This window comes from Cricetulus griseus, chromosome 2 (genome assembly GCF_003668045.3).
Source record: "Cricetulus griseus strain 17A/GY chromosome 2, alternate assembly CriGri-PICRH-1.0, whole genome shotgun sequence".
In the NCBI taxonomy this organism is placed as follows: domain Eukaryota; kingdom Metazoa; phylum Chordata; class Mammalia; order Rodentia; family Cricetidae; genus Cricetulus; species Cricetulus griseus.
In genome coordinates, this window is record NC_048595.1 from 249,592,063 (window position 1) to 249,615,130 (window position 23,068).

Genomic DNA, 23,068 nt, shown 5'->3' on the forward strand with positions numbered 1-23,068 from the left:
TTTAGGATGCTGATAGAGTTTTCACAAAGCAGTAATGGGGCCATGAAACCAGATCTATAAAAAGTATATTCAAAACCAGAATGGGGGCATTGTGGAGGTAAGGAAAACCCTGCACAGTATGTACATAAAACAGGTTCATGTACTAGGGGTTAGGATTCAGAGTTAGCATTATTCTAGAACTCTCTCTGCTAATACTGATATCACAATTCTGAAAAAAAAAAAGTAAACAGTTTTTCCTATGCAAAATTTCTTCTCATGCAGAGTGGCAAGGAAAGGTAACATCACCTGGCTGGGGGACCAGCATTACCTTTGACCTTTTCTGTTTTCCTCTGTCTCCGTATCCAATCCATCAAGAAGTCCTCCCAGTCCATTTCAATTTTCACGTAGAACTAGAGCTTGTCAATTTTCCCACCACCTCTATGCTCTCTATTCTTCATCTGGCGCCATCCCTTACCTGGACTCTTGCAATGATCTCCTAACCTATCTTCCCAATTGTATCTTTCTCTTCCAACAGTGTCTTTTCAACACAACAGCCGGAGAAAGTCATTAAAACATCAAGCCAAGAGTGTTGCTTTTCTGCACATCCCCTTCACCAAAGTCCATAAGCACTGACTTTCCATGGCTTTACACAACCTTGCCTCAGCCTAACCACCCCTCCCTCTGTCTCTTCCTTGCTCACACTGCTTGCCTCACTGCTCCCGGAAGATGCCAGGCCCCATCTAACCTGTGGGACAGGACTCTGCTCTAATTGTTCTGCTTTGTGATGCCATCCCATTTGGCAAGAAAGGGGTCAGGTTAACGTTAGTGTCCTATTCAAGGGTTAAAAAGCCTGCATTCTGAGGAAGACTGGAAGCTACCTTTATTGGTCCAGTATGGCCGGCCGGAGCTTCTTTGGAGCCTTGACCATGTGAATGCCAGCATAGAAGAGCTAAGCAGTAGGTGGGAGGTCACAGAAAGGGAGGTAAAGGCAGTCATGGAAGTCTGAGAGGAGAATGTCGACTGGGCACTGACTCAACATCCACAACATCCACCCAACACCCACTCCAATGGCCTGAAAGACACTGCAAAGGGAAAGGGAAGCGAATGGTGTGACAACCTCGATCTTCACAGGACGCTAAGTTGGGCTACTAGAATATTCCTTCTGATGTCAGTCTGGCACCACTTTGGCAGTTTCTTGCAATTAGCCTGCATCTTTACTCCTACTGTAAGTTGGCCTACGTAGTTTAACACTATGTGTCTGAGAAGGCTTTGAATTTTGAGACAAGAGATCTTTTGAACACACATGGGATATTCTGAATTGGACTTAATTTAAAACTGGCTAGAAAAAGAATAGAGGAAAGCAAAAAAGGGGTACCATGATAGAGGGAGCCATTATAGGTTTAAAGAGAAATCTGGCACTAGGAAAATGTCCAGAGATCTACAAGGATGACCCCAACTAACAATGTAAGCAATAGTGGAGAGGCTACCTTAAATGCCCTTATCCAATGAGATAGGTGACTACTTTATATGCCATCCTAGAGCCTTCATCCAGTAGCTGATGGAAGCAGAAGCAGACACTCACAGCTAAACACTGAACTGAACTGGAATCCAGTTGCAGAGAGGGAAGAGTAATGAGCAAAGGGGTCCAGACCTGGCTGGAGTAACCCACCGAAACAGCTGAGCTGGGAGCTCATGGACCCCAGACTGACAGCTGTGGAACTGATCCAGACCCCCTGAATGTGGGTGTCAGTTAGGAGGCCTGTGCAGTCTATGGGGCCTAATAGATTAGTATTTATCCCTAGTACACAAATGGACTTTGGGAGCCCATTCTATATAGAGGGATACTCTCTCAGCCTAGACACACTGGGGAGGGTCTAGGACCTGCTCCAAATGATATGACAGACTTTGAAGATCTCCCATGGAAGATCTCAGCCTCCCTGGGTAGCAAAAAGGGGATGGGATAGGGGATTGGTGGAGGGCAGGGGAGGAGGAGAGGGAGAGGGAACTGGGATGACATGTAAAACTGCTTGTTTCTAATTTAAATTTAAAAGGAAAAAAGCCTCACAACTAATTTCAATGCCAAAAAACAAAAACAAAAAACCTGGCTAGAAATAAGGTTACATTGTAAGCAGTGTTACATTGTTTTAAAGGCACCCCACCTCCCATGGGAGGTAGGTACACACAAACATCTGTTGACTTTTGTGTTAGTGACATTTATGTATCAACAATGAAACGTGCATCTCTCTTTCCACTTTCAGTTTCATTGCCACAGTGCAGCCTTATGCATGGCTCAATGCAATACTAAGGATTATTTCCCAGAAATAATCCACAAATCCATTTTGTTCCCTTTTTATTTTTTATTTTTCCTTTTGTCGTGGTACGTGTGATGCTGAGAATCGAATTTGGGGTTTTGAGTCTTTAATGTTAAATCTGAAGGCCTTTGTGATGACTGGAGGCATGGAAAAGTGCTGTGGCTCCATGGTGACAGGGATAGTGCCCCCTCCCCCATAATGTCCTGTCACCTTGGAGATGCCACTGAGGTGAGTTGGATCAGCTTTTTATAGCTCCAGTTTCATGTAGAGAAATAATAACACCTGATTTTAAGAGTTTTAAGGTATGTAGGAGACCCTGTCTCAAAGATAAACATCACCTGAGGTTGTCTTCTGGCCTCCATGCACATGTAAATATGTGCATAAGCTACCACACACACACACACACACACACACACACACACACACACACACAATTCTAAGGGGTGTGTGTCTGTGTGTTTCATTTTCCACCTCTTCATTAGTCAAGCTGTTTCTTAAGAAGTTAGTAGTCATTTTGCCTGGTGCTTAGAATCAATAACCAAAAAGACCTCAAGGGGTAGGCAGTGAGAGGGAGTTATGTGTGGGAAGTGATTACCAACACCATAGCAACCAAGGACCTATGAGAAGTAGGTCATTGAACTCAGTGTACTTAGAGGCTCCAAGGAGCACCACTTATAGCACTGCCTACATAAAGGGTACCTCATTGTCCATGCCCTGTCATTTTACATGGAGTCCTGGTTGAACTTGATCTTAAACTGAGTGAGCAATATAGTCCCACCTACCTCCTGGGAGCCCAAGCCCTGAAAATTGCACTCCTGTCAGGTCCCTGACCCCAAAAGTGTGTTTGCATTTTACTCTTTTTAAAGTTAAAAATCTAATTTCATTTATTATTATTTTATATTTGTATAGTGTGGTGTGTGTGTGTGTGTGTGTGTGTGTGTGTGTGTGTGTGTGTGTGTGAACTTACGTGAACAGTATGCATGTGGAGGTCAGACAACAACTCTCAGGAACTGTTCTCTCCTGCTACCTTGTTGAGACAGGGTCTCTCTTACTGACTCCATAGCTATGTGTACTGCAAGACAGCTGGCCCAGAAGCTTCCAGGAGATTTTCCTGTCTCTGTCTCCCATTTCTCTGTGGGAATCCATGTCTGTATGGGAGTGCTGCAATTACAGATGTTAGCCACCACTTTTGGCTTTTTGTGGGTTCCAGGTGTCAAGCTCAGGTCATTAGGCTTGTATGGCAAGCACTTTTATCCATGGAGCCATCTCACCAACCCACACTTTACTTTGATTAGGCCATGGAGCCAGGCCTGGATTGTATTCTGATATTTAAAATTGTTTTTCAAGCATAGCATATACAGCTATCTTTAATAATAGTCACATAATGAAAAGTAAATACTAATCTGATTGATTACACTTATAACTCAAATAGAAAACTATATGCAGCATTTTAGTAAACTATATCCTTTTATATTATCTAGAATTTAGCATCTATTTATTTGTCAGCCTCAGCTATTATGCTGCAGGTTGAACCCAGGAGCTCACACATGCTAAGCACACATTCTACTGCTGGGTTACACCTCCAGCTCACACAGGATAAGCACACTTTCTACTGCTGGGTTACACCTCTAGCCACTAGCAGATCTCATTTTACACTTAAGATGCTTTACAGCATTAGACCTTACATAATTGACAATGCAGGGTAACCATAATGTTTTCTTCAGGTGATGGGGACAGTGTGAAGATATCCTCTGCTTGCTGTCACTTGTGCATTCGGTGGCAGACAATCTGAAGACACAAACTACACGAGGTCTGTGTTCATGCTTCTTCTGGCCTCACCACCTCTTGTACAATTCTTTCAAAATACCTTTCTGCTGTGTTTTGATTTTAGCTGATGGCTGTCTTTGTGACCTGCCTGCACTTCCTGAGGTTTGGGAACACATTTTTGTTCATCATCACTGTATCTTAAAAAACAAACAAACAAACAAACAAACAAACAAACAAACAAAAAACCCTAAATCAACTAAAGCAAGATCCTCAGGATGGGGCTGGAGAGAGAGCTCAGAGGTTAAGAGCACTGGCTGCTCTTCCAGAGGTTCTGAGTTCAATTCCCAGAACCCACATGGTAGCTCACAACCATCTGTAATGAGATCTGGTGCCCTCTTCTGGCCTGCAGAAATACATGCAGGCAGAACACTGTATACATAATAAATAAATCTTAAAAGAGAGAGAGAGAGAGAGAGAATGTGTTGGATTTAACATTTTTTAAAAAAATATCCTCATGATGATGAAGAAAATGGAAATGTTTTTAGTTCAATTTCTTGACAAGCTGCTGGAGTTTCCAGTGTGACATTTTCAATGCTGAACAACTATGGCCTGAAGGTGGTGAAGGGAAGTCCAGCCTCAATGTGGTAAAGCAGGTTCTGGCAGAAGACAGGGATGAGCCCTTCCACATAAAAGGCAAATGCCACCTAGCAAGTAACTGGTGCTTTGCAAAGGTTCAGCTATGACAGTGACAGCAGCTGCCATCTATTAAGTATTCATGCGTATGAATTCACCTAAGATCACTCACTGACACGGTGTTTTTCTTTTCTTTTTCTTTTTTTTTTAAACATGGGTAAACATTTCATTTTTTAAATTGCAGTTAATGGGGAAAGTAGCCTTTGCTTATTACCAGTTGAGCTTGGTTGAACTATTAAGCACTTAACAGTTCAGTGAGCTGTTTGGCCAGTACACAGAGCATCTTCTGCAACTCTCTTTGGGGGACTTCCCTCCAAGCCAAATAAAAAGAATTCTACTGACTTTGTACATGAATTCCCTGATAGGTCACACACATCCCAGGATTTACAGTTTTAAAAGGCAGTGCTAATATGCAAAGGAAAGAGAAGTGCAGGACTTAGACGTAAGCATTTTCTACATATAACTAGAATAAAGAACTAAAAGTTCAACTGTTTTTACAAGATAATTCACAGCATGAATATGTATCCCCTAGGAAGAGATTTTAGGGTGCATTCACCAAGGACATACACACAAAACCATTTAGGATCATTTTCTTCTAAAAGCATCCTAAATAGGTTATTAAAATATAAATTTACCACTTCTGTCTGGAGAAAAGAATCTACTTCCTGGTTTGGGTAATCCACTAGGATCCTGAAGGTAAGGAGAACTAACTGTGATTCCAGGAGATGGGTGTGCACAACTTTTAACATTGGATCTTAATTGCCATTGATATTGAATGCAGCAGAGCTACAGAGCACAAAGAGGTAAATATCATTCGGACCGTGGTGACCTGGAAATAGGGCCCATTGCAAAGAGCAAATGAAATCACAAACTGAATCTCACGTCTCAAGCACTGTGAAGCCTCTGAAATGCTGCAGGTTGGGCTGTAGTCTTCTTTACATATAGCTTCGTTATTGAGCTTTTCAAAAAGGATGGAGGAGTTGACATTCCTTTTTAAAAACTCCTACCCTCTGTTGACCTACCATTTGGTCTGTGGCACAATGCACAGACGTCTACTAGTGGGAGAATTTCATGGGTTCACAAAGCATAACATTGAATACATAAACAAGCATACTGGCTCTAAGCCACTTATCTGCACCCTGCCTCCTCAAGGTTTAAAACACATAAAAGAAGTCTAGGTATGAACAAAATGAACAAGAACAAGAGCAACAACACCCTACACACACACACACTCTCTCTCTCTCTCTCTCTCTCACACACACACACACACACACACACACACACACACACACACACAGATGACCCTTGTCCTGCTTCTATATTCCTCAACTATTTCTATAAAGGAGACAATTTAAGTCCATTATGTAATTATTCTTCCTCATTGGGTCCTATGGCAATTTGTATCCTATTGCTGAGGAAAATATGCCAAGATCTTTCATTAGCATACCATAGATTTTTCTTTTCATTATAAATCAAACTAAATAGGTCACAATTGCCTAATCATTATGCAAAGTATCGCCTCTGGGAATCACACGCATTCTCTGAAGGCTGGAATGCTTTTCAGTGCTTTGAAGTCTAATTCTTCCCAGCTAACTTGCCACAGCTCATCATTCTCTCACAGTCACATTTTGACCCTATATGACATAGAATGCATGCTAGAATGGGAGTCATGAACACTAATAAAGCGGGGTTTAATTAACTTAGGGGGGAATTGTTTTGTTATCATCCTTCCAACATATGATTAATAAGGCCCCTCCCCATTTCCCTCAGCAGCCAAGCAAATAGGATTAGGGGAAGACTTTCTCCTCCGGAAATTATATGGTTGACCAGCTTGTCTCTCCTCACTAGTAAGGGGTTGGCTCTTCTCTACCAAGGAAAGTTCACTTCACTTCTAAAGGTTAGGGAGACCGCAGTCATTGGACATATCAGTTTCCAAGTCTATGTACACCCACAGCTTTCAGTGATACACACACACACACACACACACACACACACACACACACACACACACACACTCCTTTGCCCTTAACTTTTCTCAAATTGTCCTTATGGGGTAGTTCAGACATGATTGAAACAGTCATTAAGTGTCAGCTCTACCGCTATGTCTCAATCCTCCAGAAGACAGCGTAGAGTCCCCAAAAGCCAACAAAGCAGCTGGCACTATATGCATACAGGATTTAACACATTGAACCATCATGACCTTTCACATTGGTACTGACACGGTTTCATTCCCTGTGTACACAGAATCCAGGCTGTCATAACTCCAGCCCTTGAGAGCCACAGCAATGCTCTACTGACATTGAGCTAAACAGAATGGATACTGTGTAGTCCAAGCACCCATGTGAGTCACACTCCATCACTGTGCATCCCTCATCATCTGCCTCCAAACTACTGGGACTTCTTGTCAGACTGACTTCCAGTTCCTTCCCCTGCTCTCTGTGGCTCTTGCTTACAATAGTCTCATAAATAATTTTCCAATTCCCACCCATACCCCTCCACAATCTATTATGTAACCTAATGGAAATGATCCATAAATATGCATCAGCCCAGGCCATTTCCTGCTCCAAACTTTCCAGCAGGATCTAAAGCCCTTGGCACTGAATTCTCACTTGGCCTAGAGGCCTCAGTCACTGTGCTCTCATCTCACCACTGTTGGGAGCTGCAGAGTACCGAGCCTAAAAGATGGCGCCGGTTTCTGCCTTCCGCCAGCCCGACGGCGAGTGCTCTCAGTGATAAACAACTCCTTATTAGGAGAGAGGCCACGTCTCCTTCTAAATCTGCTTGGTGACAACCTATCCTAGCGTGTCACCTGGGCATAGATGACTGGTAGTTGCTGGATATATTAAGCCCTGCCTTCCTGGGCTCAGGGCCACTTCCTGTAAATCAAGGTTCCCGAATAAACTGTGAGAAGAAGATTCCTCGGTGTTGCGTCATTCTTGCTGGTCAAGGGTGGACGTGACACACCACATACAATCTAGACTTCTGTAAGAGACACCCCCCATCTGCCCCAGCTTCAAAACAAGTCATGCCTCAGAGTCTTGGTTCCCACTTTTTCTCAGCCTGAAAATGCTTCTCTAGGTCATTTAGTCCTGGATCTGTCAAGTGTCTTGGAATCAGGTCCCAGAACAAGATTGTCCTGCCTGGGACTCCATCCCAGCAGCCCCAACCCTCTTCTCCAAGTCTCTTACTGGCAAATCACCCTCTGCTGTTGTTCTCACAGCACATCCTGGTAAGTCCTCCCTGGTAGCTCCTCACAGGTTGATTTCATCACTCATTTCTTGCTTGTTCCCTTTCTACACTGAAAGAAAGGTAGGCACCTTGTCAGTCCTGTTACCCCGAGGTCTAGATTAGCCTTACATAATGATTGCCTAATAGCAGACATTCCTCAGCACTTGTTGGATAAATGACTGGGTAGGACCCTCTAATGGCTTTCTATTCCCTGCAGAAAAAAAGTAACTCTATCAACAGAGGTAACTGCCCCTCCTCCCAAACCAAGCACGCTAACTGGATGCTCTCCTTGGGAGTAGAGTCTTCTGTCCTGCTGTGCCATCAGCAGTAAATGTCACCCTCAAGAGGCACCCCCAGTCTCCCTTGAACAGATTACATTCTGAGGACTTCTTGGAAACCCTGCTATCACAACCCCTGGAGTGGCAATATCCCCAGGCTGAGCTCCTGTCCTGCTTCACACTCCCACACTGCCGTGCATTTGCCTTTAGTGAACAAACCAAACGAAACTCTTACCTTTCTGATTCTATAATCCCAGGGACTGAATCTGTACTATTCACCCAACAAGAAGTTTTCCACCTGGTAGACTGCTTGGCTACAAATTTGTTTTTGCAGACATGAAAAAACAGAGACTACCCATTCTTCCATGTCTGAATAGACTTGAAGACTTCATGGAACTAGCCTGCCTGTGATGCCACATTCCAGGAAACATATGCCTGTCTCCTCTTCCTGCCCCCAGTACAGCTTGGCACACTGGACACACCCTGCACAGCTATTCCCTCCTGTACTTACTCCCCATCTTCAGCTATAAAACTACTCTGCTCATATTTGGTAATTCCTGAAGTAAATCCAGGAGGCCAGATGAAGTTTAGATCAGTATGGCTTGAAGCCCAGAAGCCTAAATTCAATGCAGAGGGCAATAGACCCAGGGAAACTGGAGCATGTTCAGCCACACAGTGTCAGGGCAATTCATTGATATTGGTCATTAAAGGGCAAAGATAGAAGCCCAGACTATTGATAGATAAGCTAATTTAATTCAGTGTCTAATACTCCACTGAACACTGGAGGTTGTTCATATGGTACTGTTGCAGTACTTATTTTAAGTTGTCGCACACAGGTGTGTGGTTTACAACCCTTTTGTAGCTATCATCATCTGATGAGGGAAGGTTAGTTAGCCAGCCCCTGGAGAGGAACTTTGAAAACCCTGAGTTTGTGGTCTTCCTCTGAATGCATCCTATCTAGATGAAGCTTTGGGTGCATGCACATAGAAACCTGGAGGGCAGATGGGCCACACTGCAGGGGAAGAGAAACAACATGGAATGAAGGCAGCTACTCTGGGGAGCCTTGGGCTACTTTCAGGTGCATCTTCTCATACAAAGGGCATCTTGCACAGCACCAAATGTTCTTGGAATTAGTGCTTAAGAACTAAAAGGTGAAATTAGCATCTTACAAAAACTGAAATAATTGCTGTCAATCATCAGTGATACTTCTTACTACCAGGCACTAAGCACTTCTTACTACCAGGCAAAGAACTGCAAAGAGAAAAACTGATTTCCACATAGGCACTAGACATCTGTAAAGGCAGTATCTTTCCATGCTAATAAATTAAGCAGGGAAGAAATGCATAGCTCAAAGGCAAAAGAGTTCTTGTTGGCTGACCTTGGGACTAAAGTTAAGGCTTTGGACAGGAAGCCCTTCTAGTTTCCCATCAGCCACTAGTACTCCATACACAAAAAGAAGAAAAATCTTATACATAAAAGCCTTTTTCATATAAGAACATCTAACAAGGAAAAATATAAATCATCAAGAAGAGCTCTATATGGATTTTGGATCTAGTCAATTTTAGTGTGTGAAATTTTATTTATTTTTTATTTTCAAGTACTTTATAATAAAGTCTTAACAAAAACATTTCTAAAAAGAGCCATAGCTAAACGTTTCACATATGTTAAAAAAGAATCCAATATGTTCACCTGTATAAAATAAGAGCATTGCAAGCCAAACAACTTGTAGGTCAAAACCCAACTTTAACTATTCACTGCAAGAGAAACATAAGGTATATTCCCAAAGATTAGAGGAAACAGCTTTCATTTTAGTCTCCTGCAATCTGTACAAAAACTGTGAATGAATTTCTTAGATTAATTGAAAATACACAGTGAGTGTCAAATATTCTGAGAAAAGAAAAGCCCTGCCCATTTACAGTTTATGCGAAAAGACGGAGGGAGGGAGGAGGGGAAAGTATCCCCTACAGAGGCATAAGGACTTGGGTTTGTATCCCTAAGTATCTACCAACAAATTGAGCACAGCAGCATGCATCTGTCCCCACACCGCTGGTGAGAGAGGAACAGAGAGATCCCCAGAGTTCACTGACAATATGGATTTATAAGCTCCCGGTCCAGTAAGTGACCTTGGCTCAAAAGATAAGACAGAAGGTGATGCAGAAAAGCATAAAACATTGACCTCTGGCTTCTATATGCACCCCATGAACACATACATGGATATGAACATATATCATGCACACACATACATACACTGGGGGGTTAAAAACTATATTTAGCAATGGTTAGCAACAATATGAAATATGGCTGTGTCTCACTTTCCAGCCAGGCTGTATTGCTGGTTCAGACCAAGAGTGAGCTAAACCCAGGGTCCTAAGGGAATGAGAGAAGTTGAACTAAAGATTTGGATGCTGTGGGCTGGAGAGATGGCTCAGAGGTTAAGAGCACCCACTGCTCTTCCAGGGGTCCTGAGTTCAATTCCCAGCAACCACATGGTGTTTCACAACCATCGATTATGAGATCTGGTGCCCTCTTTTGGTGTGCAGATATACATGGAAGCAGAATGTTGTATACATAAGAAATAAATAAAATCTGAAAAAAAGAGATTTGGATGTTGCTCCAATTGATCAGTGGAGATACAGAGTCCAGCTAATCCTTCACATGGCAATGGGTGGGAGCTGAAAAGGTCAGAGTGTGTCTTGCTTACAGGTAAATCAGGGGCATTGGGAATCTTACTCAAGGCATATGGATGGGATGGCCTTGGCAGGCAGTGGTTTCCTGGAGCAGACATGGGGGCTGGGGTGCATGTGGGGAGCATATTTCCAGATTCACCATTTGCAGGATCTGTGCAAAGTTCAACATTATCATTGGTTTTCCCAGTTTTTCTCAATATCTGGTTATAAGCCCCCTAATAACATTTCCAATTTTCCCCCTCCTGCTGGACTCAGCGTCACTACGTTAAAATATGGCTGCTGAGATCACTTCCTAGGGCCTCCAGCTGCCTGCCTCTGGCTCTTTTTAGAGAGCCTGAAGAAGCCCTGTGGTTTATAGCTGCAAGGTTTGACACAGACCTCAAAGGATAGATCAGACAAGGGGCTAGAATTCTTCCTGGACAAGCAGTGTCTTGGCCTATGGAAGGGCACCATGACCTCAGACATTCTCGAGTCTCTATGTTTGCAAGGACTGAGGAGAACTAACACTAAGCCATGGGAAAACTCAATAAGCAGTGTTGAGCAGTCAAAAGACTTCCCTCCATCAACTGCTTAGAACATGGTTACCCTCGACTGGGGTTGGGGTGGAGGGTGTTGATGTCTGTCTCCATATCACATTTCAACCTTTTATACTAATACTCTCTTCATGCCAGTTATGACATGCCTGATTTTGGGACTCTAAAAGAATTCATCTTTGCCACCGTTCAAAGATAACTACTTTTGGAAAAGTAATGTCAACAAGGGTTCTCAGAAGACAGTTTTGTCGACTCTGTGTTAGTCCCTAAAAGTTTATGACCACTTTTAGGCACACACTCTAGCACCCTACCATAAGCCCAGCTGTTTATGATAACTTCAGTGTTGTGTACTGATGAATAACACTCATCTTGAACAGAACAGGAAATTGTCAATGATGAACTCTCTCTGAGGCCTATACACCCCTTGTTCCAGGAAACAGGTAATTTCAAAGCATAGCCCTGCCCTGATACCAGCCAGAGATGCCTGAATGCCAGGAATCCCACTTCAGGTGGGCTAGCTAAAGCTGGTTGGATGCCAGAGGGTAGCCAGAGTTACTACCAGGCAACTCTAACTTTACCACTATACTATCCCATCCCAAAGCCAAGTCTCCTGGCCTTTTCACCCCATGATAACTGACAATCACCAAGGTAACAGGATCAGAAAGAGATACAAGAGTAAAAAGAGGCAGCACCCAATTTCCTGGGAAGCCTCTGCCCATTCCCAGAAGACACGAGATATCAACTCACTCCAGTCAGAATGGCTAGAATCAATAAATCTGACAACAAATGCTGGAAAGGATGTGGAGAAATAGGAATCTTACTCAGTCTTGGCGGGGTATAAATTAATATAGCCATTGTAGAAATTAGTTTTGTGCTAGACTTTGTTGACTCGCCATTTCTGAGGAGCAGATAGGGGTGGGTTGGGGCAGGTGGGGGCATGAAGTGGTAGGAGGGGAGGGAGTGGGTACTGTGGTTGGTGTGTGTAAGGGTTCAGGCATTATGGTGGCCTGCCCCCGTCACCTGGCAGAATGCACTCAGGCAGTACCCTGGTCAGCCCAGGGTTCCAAGATTGCATCATCTGCACCCAGGTGCAAAAGGACCTCTTTAAAAGACAGACGGACCCCTGCCCACTTAGGCTCTCTTCTCTTTCTGATCTCTCTTTTCCCTCTCTCTTTCCCACTCTCTTTCCCTCTTTCCCCCAGTTTCCCTGGGGCAGATAGGACTTTTCCTGTCTCCCTCTTCTCTTCTGTCCTCTCTCTGTCTGTGTCTCTTCACCTCTTTTCTCTTTCCTTTCCCCTCCCTCTGCTTTCTAATAAAACTTCTCACTTAAGCTCTGTCTGCCTGGCATGTTTGTCCCCCACCTTGGTCAAGCTCGCCTGCCATGGAATCTGCCAAGGTCCCACACACAAGGTTCCCCTCGACATTTACCATAACAGTATGTAAAATGAATAAAAATAAAAATAGAGAGATTTCCCAAGTATTAAAAATAGAACTATCATATGATCCAGCTATTTCACTCCTGGGCATATCCAGAGAACTCCATAACCTATCACAGAGATATGTGCACCATGTTTATTGTTGCTTTATTTACTATAGCAAAGAGTTGGGATCCAACTAACTGTCCATCAACAGATAAATGGAAAATAAAAACCCACTATGTATATATACACATCCATATGTATATGTGCATATTCATGCATGTATATACATATATGTGTTTATGTAGATATATGTATTTACACATCTATATAGAGTGGTATACACATATATTTACATGTATATACATAGTGAATTTTCATACATAGATTTATATTAGATATAGATATAGTAGAATATTATTTAGCTCAAAAGGAAATATAATCACAAAATTCATAGGAAAATGGATGGTCTTAGAAATGTAAAATATTAAGTGAAGTCACACAATCTCTGAAATAAAAATACTTCATGTTCTCCCTCATATGCATAATCTACCCAAAGCCAAATGAGTGTGTAGGCATAACATGTAGGATAAAAAAAAAAAAAAAAAACAAGAAAGCCTAAATGTTAGAACGTAAGAAAGGACTGAATGCAGGTGATGGCCATGAGTTTTGAAAGAGGATGTAAAGCTACTCGTTTTTCTAGTTCTAACTCTTAAGGAATTTTGGTTTGGGTGCATAAAAATATACTTGATAGTCAAAGTATAAAATCTAGTGTAAGTAGCTTCTTCTTCAAATGTTTAACTGCACACAAGTTCACTGAGCTACACAGACTTTGGGTCTGGTTAACTCCAGTGTGATTTTCTTTTGCAAAATTTTCACAATAAAGACTATAAATGAAACAACTAGTTGAAATAGAATTAGAGCTTGAGTTGGTTCTTTGGGTTTTTGAGGTAGGGTCTGGTGTCTCACAGGCTGGCATCTAACTTAGTATGTAGTTGAGTATGACCTTGAATTCCTGATCCTCCTACCTCTACTTCCCCATGCTAGAAGGGAAAGAAAGCCCAACCCACCTTCATGCAGTGTAAGAGAATGCACCCAGGACCTTCTGTATTTAGGCAAGCATTCTACCAGCTGGGCTGCATCCTTGGATCCCGAAATTAAGAATTTTTAGTCAACCTAGGCTTATTGCAGGAAGTTCTTTAATAGTCTGCTTTACATGCAATATACTTATCACTCACATTTCTTTCCTCTGCTCCTAAAGGAAATACCTTCTTCATACCTACAAGCACCAAATCAACCTTGTAGGAAAAACCTGAGGACAGCAAGAAGAGCGGCGAGACTGCAGAATTCCTAATTAGTGAAGCTCTGCCGATATACTCACGCAGTTGTGGTCTGCATGTCATGCCAGCTTCTGCTGAAGTTCTGCTTTAACTCGTTCATCAGGTTCATGCCAAGTTTCTGTTTGATCTCAACCAGATGTCTTTCTTTTGCTGACAAAACTTGTCGTAATGTTGTAATTTCGTCTTCTAGCTAAAGGTGAGAAGAAAATAATTGGCAGGGTGAAACAACAGAGCTAATGAAAAATACATTTCTAAAAGGTTGCGATGATTTGGTGGAGTGTCTGAAGCCTATCAGTGGCCTCATGCTGCCAGCCCCCAAACTTAACCATGCAAATGACAGTCCACTCTGTGAAGCTGAAACTTAATACGGGATGCTTAGGGTTAATGATTCCCAGGGTACTTAGTTTCCCTTCTAACTGATTCAGATTGGGCACCAAGACATACAAGAAAATAAAAATCACCTGTAAGCCTACAAGAAAATAGTATTTTTATTATATTTCTGTATGTGTGTGAGTGCAATCATGCCAAGGCTCATGTGTGTGTGTAAGCCAGAAGACAACTCATAGGAGTGGGTCCTGCCTTACCGTGTGGGTCCTGGGAGTTGGAGGAGGGTTGTCATCTTGCACCAAGTACCCTAAGGTACCGGAGCCATCTCACTGGCCCAATAATTATGTCTTTTAAAGATTGGTTTTGTAATGCCCACATTATTTAACAAAATAATTTCTTTCCATGCGTTACTAGTTAGTGCTTACTTATTTTTGTTGGCCACACGTAACTGTGCTGGGATATGAATAAACTTGGCTGATATTGTGCTTTTTCCAATCTAGTACCATAAAAAGGTAGGAACTATGGAGGTGAGAATATGTGAGGAAGTAATTTGGGTTGTGTTCTCTTTAGCAATCTATGGAGCTGATACAATAAACTGCATGTATCTTAAATGTACAATTTATAAGTATAATACATAGGCATATGTATTACATGAATATATATGTATATATATACATATGTTTATATATGGACATACAAATGTATATACATATGTATCCATGCAGTCATACTGCCACAGGTACCTGAAAAATATATATTACCTCCTAGCCATTCTTTGTAGTTTTCTCTCCCTAATTCTTCCCTGCCCCCCTAAGTCTTTCCCTCACTAGGCAATCACTAATATTCTTTTTTTTTCATTCAACTGAGTTTGCAGTTTCAAGAATTTTACATAGTTATGTCATACCTTGTATATTTGTTTTGTTTGGCTTCATTCACTTAGCACAGTTATTTGCAACTGGCTAATGTTGCTACATTTACCATGGTTCCTTCCCTTTTCACTATAGAGCACTGCTCTGTTGTGCGGGTTTTGCCAGTTTGTTGCTCAGGAGTATTTGGATTTAGCTAATACAAATGAAACCACTGTGAAAGGCTTTGGATGGAGGACACAACTCTTTCCTCCATGCTGCATGCAAGATCACTATAAAACTGTTTTTACAAGTTCATTTCTAACTAAGGAGTTACATAAAATACTCAGAGTTTGGGTTATATATGTTCTATAAAATCCATTTAAAGTTCCCAAAGTCTGATTTAACTGCATGTGCCATGCTTTATATTACAACTACATGGATTGCTCTAATATTAGGGCTTAATTTCCCATCTTGGTTTCTGGGAAGCACAAGCATTCATGCTTTCCTTCAGCAAGGCAAGCAAAACCATTATGAGAACATCCTCTGTACTCCACATGTGCAAGGTAACAGAAGTCTGCCAGTTTACTTAGCATTCTAAGTGTTTTTTTTTTTTAAATAGGGAGCTGTGTCTCATTTACATTCACAGTCTCACTTTATCTCTGACTTGGGGACAATCCCACCAGGCATCTTTTAGACATGTTTCTTGTGTCACTAGAGAACAAGCTGCTGAAAAATTGTGACTGCCTTTGAAACAAAGAGTCTTTTCTGTGGCACAAGGAAGACATTCCAGTACCAAACAGTAGGAATGATGCTGTGATTTTTCTTCTCCTGTTTTGGCCATGGTGAGGCAGTGGGTTCAGTCCTCATGCATGATAAACAGGCACTCTGAACTGCTCCCCCAGATGGGAAGCCTCACAACACAGATTATCACGTCAGGAACAAAGGTACAAACACACAGGAAAAGCATCGTAAACAGCTCACTATAATAGAGCAATATCTTAGGGTTTTTAATCTCAGGAAAATGTTCCGACAGCTTAATGTTATGCATTTCTTTATGTTCATGGAATGTTTTTTATATGTTCTTGGAAACATTTCCAGAAGAGAGACAGAATCACACATCCCATGTGCATTCATAACCAGTAGAAGCGTGTCTTTATCTTGATGAGCAAGTCTTCTGTCTGCATGCATAGGCTGACAGCTGCAAAAGAAGGACACTCAGACTACCTGAGGGCACAGGCTTTAGTCTCCCCATTTCATGAGAGCACAGGGTTATTTTAAAATCACATTTCTCTGTTCTTTATTATCATGTCATATTCCACTTCTTATTTTTGTCAAGCTGTCTTCCCGCATTCCATCTGCTGCCTAAAATGGATATCGCTTGTTCTTGTTCCACAGTCACTGCTTGGGTGACTCCCTTTACTCTTTGATAGCTACAGCTCTCCTGCTTCTTTCATTTTGAGTGACTGAAATTACTGGGACCTCTGGTTCCCTATTGGGGTGGGATGGATATGTAGGATGTTTCTGCAGTTTCTACTGTGTGATAAGAATCCTGGGAAAACTTCTAACTTGCAGAGGTAAATTACCGATGTAGGGCAGGAGAAAGAACTCACAGATCTTGATAGTTCAGCCTCATGCACTTGGAGCTGTATAGGCATAGTGAATGACTTATGTGTTGTGAAGGAACAGAGAAAATAAAAAGAATCAGTTTCCATTAGAATTTTTAATAAAAAACATTGACACTCCCCACAAAGCGATAGAAATTGGAGGTGACCTACTTATCCCTCATAATCTCTATAGTTTGGATCTGGAACATGTCCCAAAGGCCCATGTGTCAAATGCATGGTTCTCAGCTTAGGAAGTGACAAAAAAAAGGAAAAGGGAAGTATTTCCTAATGAAAGAGAGTTTGGGTGTGCCCGCATGGCTGGTGTTGGGGATGCTGCTTTCTCCCACTGTCTTTTTTTTTGCTTCTTGCCAACCATAATGTGAATCATCTTCTCAACCACACACTCCCACCATGCTACAATGCGCCACCGTAGCACCCATGTTACCTCCAGCAACACGGCCAACTGACTGTGAGTCAACACTTCTGAAACTATGAACCGAAATAACACAACCAGTCCCAATGTTTGGGGGTTTGATGATAGCAGAGATTTAACCACAGTTCATGAAAATCACCCCAAGGGCATATGTAAAATGCAGAGTCCCAGGTTCGTGCCCCCCACTTTCATTACTATGACATTCTGAAGTATCAAGTGAGGCCAAACATCTTCTAATATCCGACAAGTACCCCCAGATAGTCTGGTCCAGGTGAGATGTGACATCTGTATTGCGAGCATTTCTGTTAGTCACAGCAAATATAAAGCAAGATGAAGTGCAGGTAAATCACATTGACAAAAGCATTTAAAATGCTCTTTCCTGGAGAGATGGCTCAGAGGTTAAGAACACCAACTGCTTTTCCAGGGGTCCCGAGTTCAATTCCCAGCAACCACATGGTGGCTCACAACCATCTGTTATGAGATCTGGTGCCCTCTTCTGGTTTGCAGACATACACAGAAGCAGAATGTTGTATACATAATAAATAAATAAAATCTTTCTAAAAAATAAAATACTCTTTCCCTCAGGTTAAAATTACTTCTTCATTAGAAATAGACAGTTGGTTCTTTGACTTCTTTTTAAATATTTATTCCTTTGAGACAGGTTCCCACTATATAATGTTGACAGGCCTGGAACACACTAGTTAGGGTTATTTGATTTTTTTTGACTGCCTAGACAATCTCCATGTGAGAAATATTTATGTCCAAGGTCAACTGGTTATTTAAATATGGTTAGCAAGGAAACAAGTGCTAGCGAAGATTTGAAGAAAAGGAACCTTTATGCAATGCTGATGAAAAACTAAAGCGGTCTCAGCACTATAGGAAACTTGTTTTAACCCGAAGTTAAATACTGACCTACAGTTTGGCCTAGTAGTACCATTTCTACATTTATACCACCATAAACTTAGAACACAAATGTTCACATCAAGACAGTTTATAACCAAGAGGGAAAACGGGCCATATGTCCCTCAAAGGTTGAACATAGCAAACTCTGTATACATAAAGCAGGATACAGTGCATCCATACTAAGAAACGAACCCTTAATACATCCTACTGCCTGGATGAACCTGGACCATGTTTCTGCATGGATGAACCTTGAAAATATTAGGCTTAAAAAAGCAAACCAGACACCAAAAGCTCACATAGCATGTAAATCAATGAATATGAACTACTCAGGATGGCTGACCACAGAGACTGAGGGCATCATGGTAGTTGCCAGAGACTGGCGGAGATGCAATGTATGAGAACTGTTTGATGTCTATGGTTTCCTTTCAGAGAGGGTGACAGAAATTTGTGTTTTGGAGAGAGATTGAAGTAATGTCTATAGAATGTTTTATGCTTGTTGACAGTGTTGAATAAACTTATCTTAGTAAAAATACAAAAAAAAAAACCAAGCTGAATTAGCTAAAAAAAAACTAACTTTAATATACAATTTATGTTGTAAGATTGAAAGTTTAATTATCCATTTTAATTGCTACATTGTAAGGAATTTATAACATAAAACCAGAAGAAATGTTTTGATAATCTGTTCATTGTCAATAAATCATTTTGCATACTGCTTCAATGCCTGCCTCTTTTGGCTGAGATTCCTGGAGAACTAAGATTAAAATGCTGGTACTGTGTTGGAATTGAGAGAAAGGCCCAGGGCCAAGTCATTCTTTTCCAATCTAAGTAGCATGAAGGTCCAATGTGTTCTTGGACCTCCCACCCAATGAGGAAGAAACCAAAAGAGAGGAGGGAGCTTCAAAGTAGGTTCTGCCTATTGATGATGCTGGATGGATTTTTTCCCCCACTCTTATTAATGCCTGTTTTTCTTGATTCATTTTATCTAGGGACATTGGCAATACTGAATTGTTATATAACCACAAATTGACAGTGCTGGTGCCCACACTTCCATCTTTCCAAAGTCAGGCACATTACAGAACACTGTGCATCAAACGCAGCTTAGAGGAAGCAAAAAGGGAAAGAGATGACAGCAAGAATTATTAAGTGAAAAGAGAGATAATTAGGTATTTGAAGACCTTAAGCAGCTGGGGATAAGGCAGAACAAATACCAGAAATGAAAAAGCCCCTTGTAACATAGTGATAAGATCCATAAAATCACATACTCCACTTTGGGCATTAGCAATACAGAGTTTTGATTAAGCTGCAAAACAACTCAAGCAGTGATTGGACACCAATGCACACCCCACTGCACCAGGATAGGGGTGATATTGGTTTCATGTCCAAGGAATCTTAAGAATACAAGTATAACATAATAAAAGAAACTGCAGTTCAAGTAGTGCTCAAAACATGTTGGCTGTATGGATGGACAGATTTAGAAGACTGAGGACACCCTTATTGGACCATTCACAACAAAGTGTGTGTGTGGGGGGGGCAGCCAGAAGGCAACAGGAAGCTATGAGGGAACCATGAAGAGGAACAACCTGTGGGACTTGATCTCTGCTTCCACTCTGTGAGTCTCAGGGATCGAACTCAAGTCACCAGGCTTGGCTACAGGCACCTCTACCTGCTGAGCTAGCTGCTGGCCTCTGAGGAGTCCATACCATGCCTGAGAACCCCAACAAGACCTTCCAGATACAGAGAAGAGCTACTTTTGAGCAAGGAGACCACCTGTGGAAGGCTGAGATGGGGGCTGAGCTTTCAGAAAGTGCCGAGATAGCTGAGAGTGATCTCTGTGTGTTCTTGTAACAACTGGATCCTAGCACTGCAAATAAAATTGCAACGTGTCTGCAGTGTAAAGGCCCTGTGATGTAAAGTCCCTGAGGTGCTGGCTGCACAAAAGCAGGAGGCTCTGTGCAAGAGCAGAGAAAGGGGAAGGAAAGCTGATTTTGGAAAAGGGCAAGGCCAATGTGAGGATAACGAGGGAGAACTGGAAATGGGTGAGGGAAAATTTCAAAGATACCTGTGCCTGTCTTTTCACTGTCTGGGGGACAGACCCTGCCCAAGTGTCTCTGGAAGTCATGATGCTAACTTTTACCCTTGGTGAGTATCTCTGAAGTGCCCAAAGATAAACAGGAAGTATTAAAGGCCAGTGCACTGGGAAGGTTGGAATCATGAATCCCAGTAACCTGAACACAGTCACAAAGGGTCTGGTGTAACCATCAGAATTCTGACCCCAAAAGTATCAGAAATGAAACTTGCTGGAAGCATGACGCTGTGACCAAGAAGGCAGGGAATTCTGAGATGTTGCTGGTTGCTTGCATTCAGGGAGCATCCGTCTCAAACCAATGCTTACATTCCCACTGAGAAGAAGAACAATCCCTGCTCACAGTTGCATACAAGAACATACTGAATTGTTAGATGTATATAAGCACATCCCAATAATCCCAGAACCCAGACAAAACAAGACACTTTATAGGAGTCATTCTGTTACAGGAGGCTTCTTGTGCTGACACTGGAGCTCTTGTAGACAGGGATTTATGGTCCAGCTTCAAGTCAATTAGCCTGTAGCAGTTTATAGAACATAATTTTTGGATACCACAGTTGACATATACAGGTCCTAAGACAGAATTTTGAGTCATGAGACCTCATGAAGTTAGCCTATTACCCATTAAGGCGACCTTTGTTCTGCACTCTGGCATGTGCGACCAATCAGCGGCCACACAGAAATCCAGGTAAAAAGCCACTCTTTTGAGACAGGGTGCTTGCTGAAATATTTCCCAGTAGAGTTACAGAACCAAGTTGGTCTCTTATTTTAAAATGAAATTATTTTAAGGGCAGTCACACCAAAACAAATACTACAAAATCTCATCTATATTTGATACAAAAAAAAAAAAAAACCAATAGAAGCAGAGTAAAATAGTGTTTATAGGCAGGGGAGGGAAACAGGGCAGTGAGGAGAAAATGGTCAAAGGATACAAAATTATTTTAGATAAGAATAAGTTCTGAGGCTCCACTGCACAGTAGGGTGATAATATTGACTATACATTTCAAAGTAACTAGGAGACAGAATGGTCTCACCACACACACACACACACACACACACACACACACACACACAAAGTAGATGTGTGAGGCGGCAGATAAACACGATACATCTTTATTCGGCTGCCACATGCTACACACATATATGAATATATCACACTGTACCCTATAGGTACATGCTACTATCATGTGTCAATAAAAATAAAATGAAAACTTATAGCGGGTGTGTTGGTAAACATTGTTAGAACCCAACTCAGCAGGCCAAACAGAAGGAATGTTGGTTCCACATCATCCTGGGTTATACAGCAAAATTCAGCCTCAAGAAAACACAACGTAAATAATAAAACATAGTATAAAATGTACAGCAATTTGTGGCAATCAGTTAAGACCTTACTGAGACAGTGAGCTATCATAGCGCATCAGCTGTGGTGGGGCCCGAGGCTGTGTCCTGAGCCAGTGGGGAGGTGACAGCAGAAGAGGAAGCCACGGTTTCACAGGGACAAGAGAATCCTGCCCTGAGAACTGGATATGGAAGGAATGGTGGCTTCTACCTCTTCTGTCATCCTGCTTCGCTCTGCTGCAGGACCCCTTCTCCAGCCCTGTCTGCAAAGGAGACAGCCCTAAGCTTCGAGTCAGTGAGTGAGAGGGCACCACCTGCAAAAGGCTTGGCACTGACCTGTGCTTTGGATGAGTCTGGCATTTTCCTTTCCCCTACAATGGGTCCCTACAGCAGCTACAAATGCTCCAATTAAGCCCTAGTTAATTGTAGCTTACTTCTCCAGCCCCAGAGCCTTATTCTTGTCAAGAGAGCCAAGTCAGCTGCTCTTGTAACTGATATTTTCATTAAAATAATAAAAATTTTGAAGAACTGATTTTAATAAGCAAATTACACCCATGCCATGGTTTATTTATTTATTTATTTTGTTGCTTCTGAGACAAGGTCTTATTATGTGGTCCAAGCTAGCCTGGGACTCCCTCCATAGCCCAGGCTAACCTCCACTCTTCATCTTCCTGCCTCATCCTCCTGAATGCAAGGATAACAAGCATGCACAGCCACACCTGGTCTGTCCCACGGTTGTAAACACATTCTACCTGATTCTCAAGTCATTAACTTTTGCACAACATCTCTACACTAAGGAAAACAAGAAGTGCATACTTAACACTGTTATTGTGAATTACACAGCACCGCCACCCACTTTACCATGGCAGACGCTACCAGCATCACAAAAACACCTTGGAAAAAAATGAATCATCCTGCCATGTGTTCATTTATGACACTTCACCACAGGAAAGACGACATCATTGCAATAGAGGACCTGTGTTGAGCAAAAGATAGAAATAGAAGATTACTAAACATACCTGAACTAATTCTGCCTTTAACTCTTCCTTCTCCTCCTCAGAGAGCATGTTAGAGAAGTCAGCACTGGCTAGTGCATCCTCATCTCTTCCTTGCAGTGGTTCTGTCTCCAGCAAGCCTTCAGGCAAAAGTGACAAAACATAAAGTGAGGATTATACATTTAGCCGCCTTCCATTTCTGTAACCTGGAGAACTCCATACACTGACTGACTCTCATGCTAAGAGACAACTAAAAATTCACCAAAAGAAAATTCACCAAAAGAACAAAGCCCTCATACTAA

General features: G+C 42.0%; 1 protein-coding gene across 3 annotated transcripts in view; it reads right to left on the minus strand.

Annotated features, from left to right (window-relative positions):
* Positions 1 to 22,853, minus strand: part of Tpd52l1 (TPD52 like 1) — a 38,487-nt gene extending 15,634 nt beyond the window's left edge. For all 3 annotated transcript variants that reach the window (XM_035440340.1, XM_035440338.1, XM_035440339.1), the window contains exons 1-2: positions 22,791 to 22,853; positions 14,277 to 14,425 (exon numbers count right to left, since the gene is read on the minus strand). In XM_035440340.1, the coding sequence (XP_035296231.1) occupies positions 14,277 to 14,425; positions 22,791 to 22,838 (197 nt within the window). In that variant the 5' untranslated portion in view covers positions 22,839 to 22,853. The remainder of the gene's footprint in view (positions 1 to 14,276; positions 14,426 to 22,790) is intronic.
* Positions 22,854 to 23,068: the final 215 nt, after the last annotated feature.